The sequence below is a fragment of the Leptonychotes weddellii genome, unplaced genomic scaffold (genome assembly GCF_054177405.1).
Source record: "Leptonychotes weddellii isolate Sample4059 unplaced genomic scaffold, ASM5417740v2 HiC_scaffold_26476, whole genome shotgun sequence".
NCBI lineage: Eukaryota > Metazoa > Chordata > Mammalia > Carnivora > Phocidae > Leptonychotes > Leptonychotes weddellii.
The window spans coordinates 1-1,954 of NW_027857340.1; the positions used below are offsets into that span (position 1 = coordinate 1).

The following is a 1,954-nucleotide window of genomic DNA, read 5'->3' on the forward strand; positions in this document are numbered from 1 at the left end:
GTCTCAAGAGAAGATTCTCAAAGACCTGGTGCCCACTTAACTGTGAAAAAGATTTTTGTTGGTGGCATTAAAGAAGACACTGAAGAACATCATCTAAGAGATTATTTTGAACAGTATGGGAAAATTGAAGTGATCGAGATCATGACTGACCGAGGCAGTGGCAAAAAGAGAGGTTTTGCTTTTGTAACATTTGATGACCATGACTCTGTAGACAAGACTGTCATTCAAAAATACCATACTGTGATTGGCCACAACTGTGAAGTAAGGAAAGCCTTATCTAAGCAAGAGATGGCTAGTGCTTCATCCAGCCAAAGAGATCGAAGTGGTTCTGGAAACTTTGGTGGTGGTCGTGGAGGTGGTTTTGGTGGGAATGACAACTTTGGTCGTGGAGGGAACTTCAGTGGTCGAGGTGGCTTTGGTGGCAGTGGGGATGGCTATAACGGATTTGGTAATGACGGAAGCAACTTTGGAGGTGGCGGAAGCTATAATGATTTTGGCAATTACAACAACCAATCCTCAAATTTTGGACCCATGAAAGGAGGAAATTTTGGAGGCAGAAACTCCGGCCCCTATGGTGGTGGAGGCCAATACTTTGGCAAACCACGAAACCAAGGCAGCAGCAGGAGGAGCTACGGCAGTGGCAGAAGGTTTTAATTACTGCCGGGAAACAAAGCTTAGCAGGAGAGGAGAGCCAGAGGAGGGACGGGGAAGCTACAGGTTACAACAGATTTGTGAACCCAGCCAAGCACAGTGGTGGCAGGGCCTAGCTGCTACAAAGAAGACATGCTTTAGACAATACTCATGTGTATGGGCAAAAACTCGAGGACTGTATTTGTGACTAATTGTACAACAGGCTATTTTAGTTTATGTTCTGTGGAAAGTGTAAAGCATTCCAACAAAGGCTTTTAATGTAGATTTTTTTTTTTTTTTTTTTTTTTGCACCCATGCTGTCGATTGCTAAATGTAATAGTCTGGTCATGACGATGAATAAATGTGTCTTTAGAAAAAAACAAAAACAAAAACAACAGTGTGGTCCGGCATAAAAAATGACACACAGACCAATGGAATAGCACAGAGAGCTCAGAAATAAACCCTCACACATATGATCCAAGGGTTTTTAACAAGGATGCCAAGACCATTCAATGCGTAAAGGACAGTCATTTCAATAAATGGTCCTAAGAGAACTGCATCTCCACATGCAAAAGAATGAAGCTGGACCACTGCCTCACATCTTTTACAAAAACTAACTCAAAATGGATCAAAGACCCTAACTTACAAGCTAAAACTACAAAACTCTTAGAAGAAAACTTGTGGGAGGACTTCATGACCTCAGATTTAACACCAACTTTTGGGCTGTGACAACCAAAACACAGGCAAGAGAGAAAAAAAGAGATAAATTGAACTTCATCAAAATGAAAACTGTGACAAAGTCACCATCTACAGAGTGATAAGGCAAGCCACAAAATGGGAGAATATATGTGTAAATCATAATCTGATAAGGAGCCAATATCCAATACATAAAAAGAATTCCTATGAATCAACAACAAAAAACAAACAATCCTATTAAAAATGGGCAAATGCACTTAAACAGACATTTCTCCAAAGAAGACATACAAATGGCCATGCAATGAAAAGGTGCTCAACATCGCTGATCAATAGGGAAATGCAAATCAAAAACACAATGAGACATCACTTCACATCGATTAGAATGGCTACTATCAAAAAAATATATATAGAGAGAGAGAGAGAGAGAGAAATAAGTGTTGGCACAGATGGGAAAAAGTTGGAACCCTTATGCCCGCCCTGCTGGTGGGAATGTAAAATGGTACAGTCACCGCATGGCAGTTCCTCAAAAAATTAAAAATGGAATTACCGTGTAATCCAGCAATTCTGCCCCTGGGTACATACCCAAAAGAACTGAAAACAGAATCTTGAAGAGAGAGTTGTATACACC

General features: G+C 40.6%; 1 protein-coding gene across 1 annotated transcript; it reads left to right on the forward strand.

The window, feature by feature from the left end:
* The first annotated feature begins 6 nt into the window (after positions 1–6).
* Positions 7–1,632, forward strand: LOC102744225 (heterogeneous nuclear ribonucleoprotein A1-like 2). The gene has a single exon (XM_031032363.2). It carries the CDS (start codon positions 142–144, stop codon positions 652–654), a length of 513 nt encoding a protein of 170 aa, XP_030888223.2. The 5' UTR covers positions 7–141; the 3' UTR covers positions 655–1,632.
* Positions 1,633–1,954: the final 322 nt, after the last annotated feature.

Bases quoted from the DNA above. Each gene is read 5' to 3' on its own strand.
- LOC102744225 (XM_031032363.2), top strand. From the start codon at position 142: ATGACTGACCGAGGCAGTGGCAAAAAGAGAGGTTTTGCTTTTGTAACA.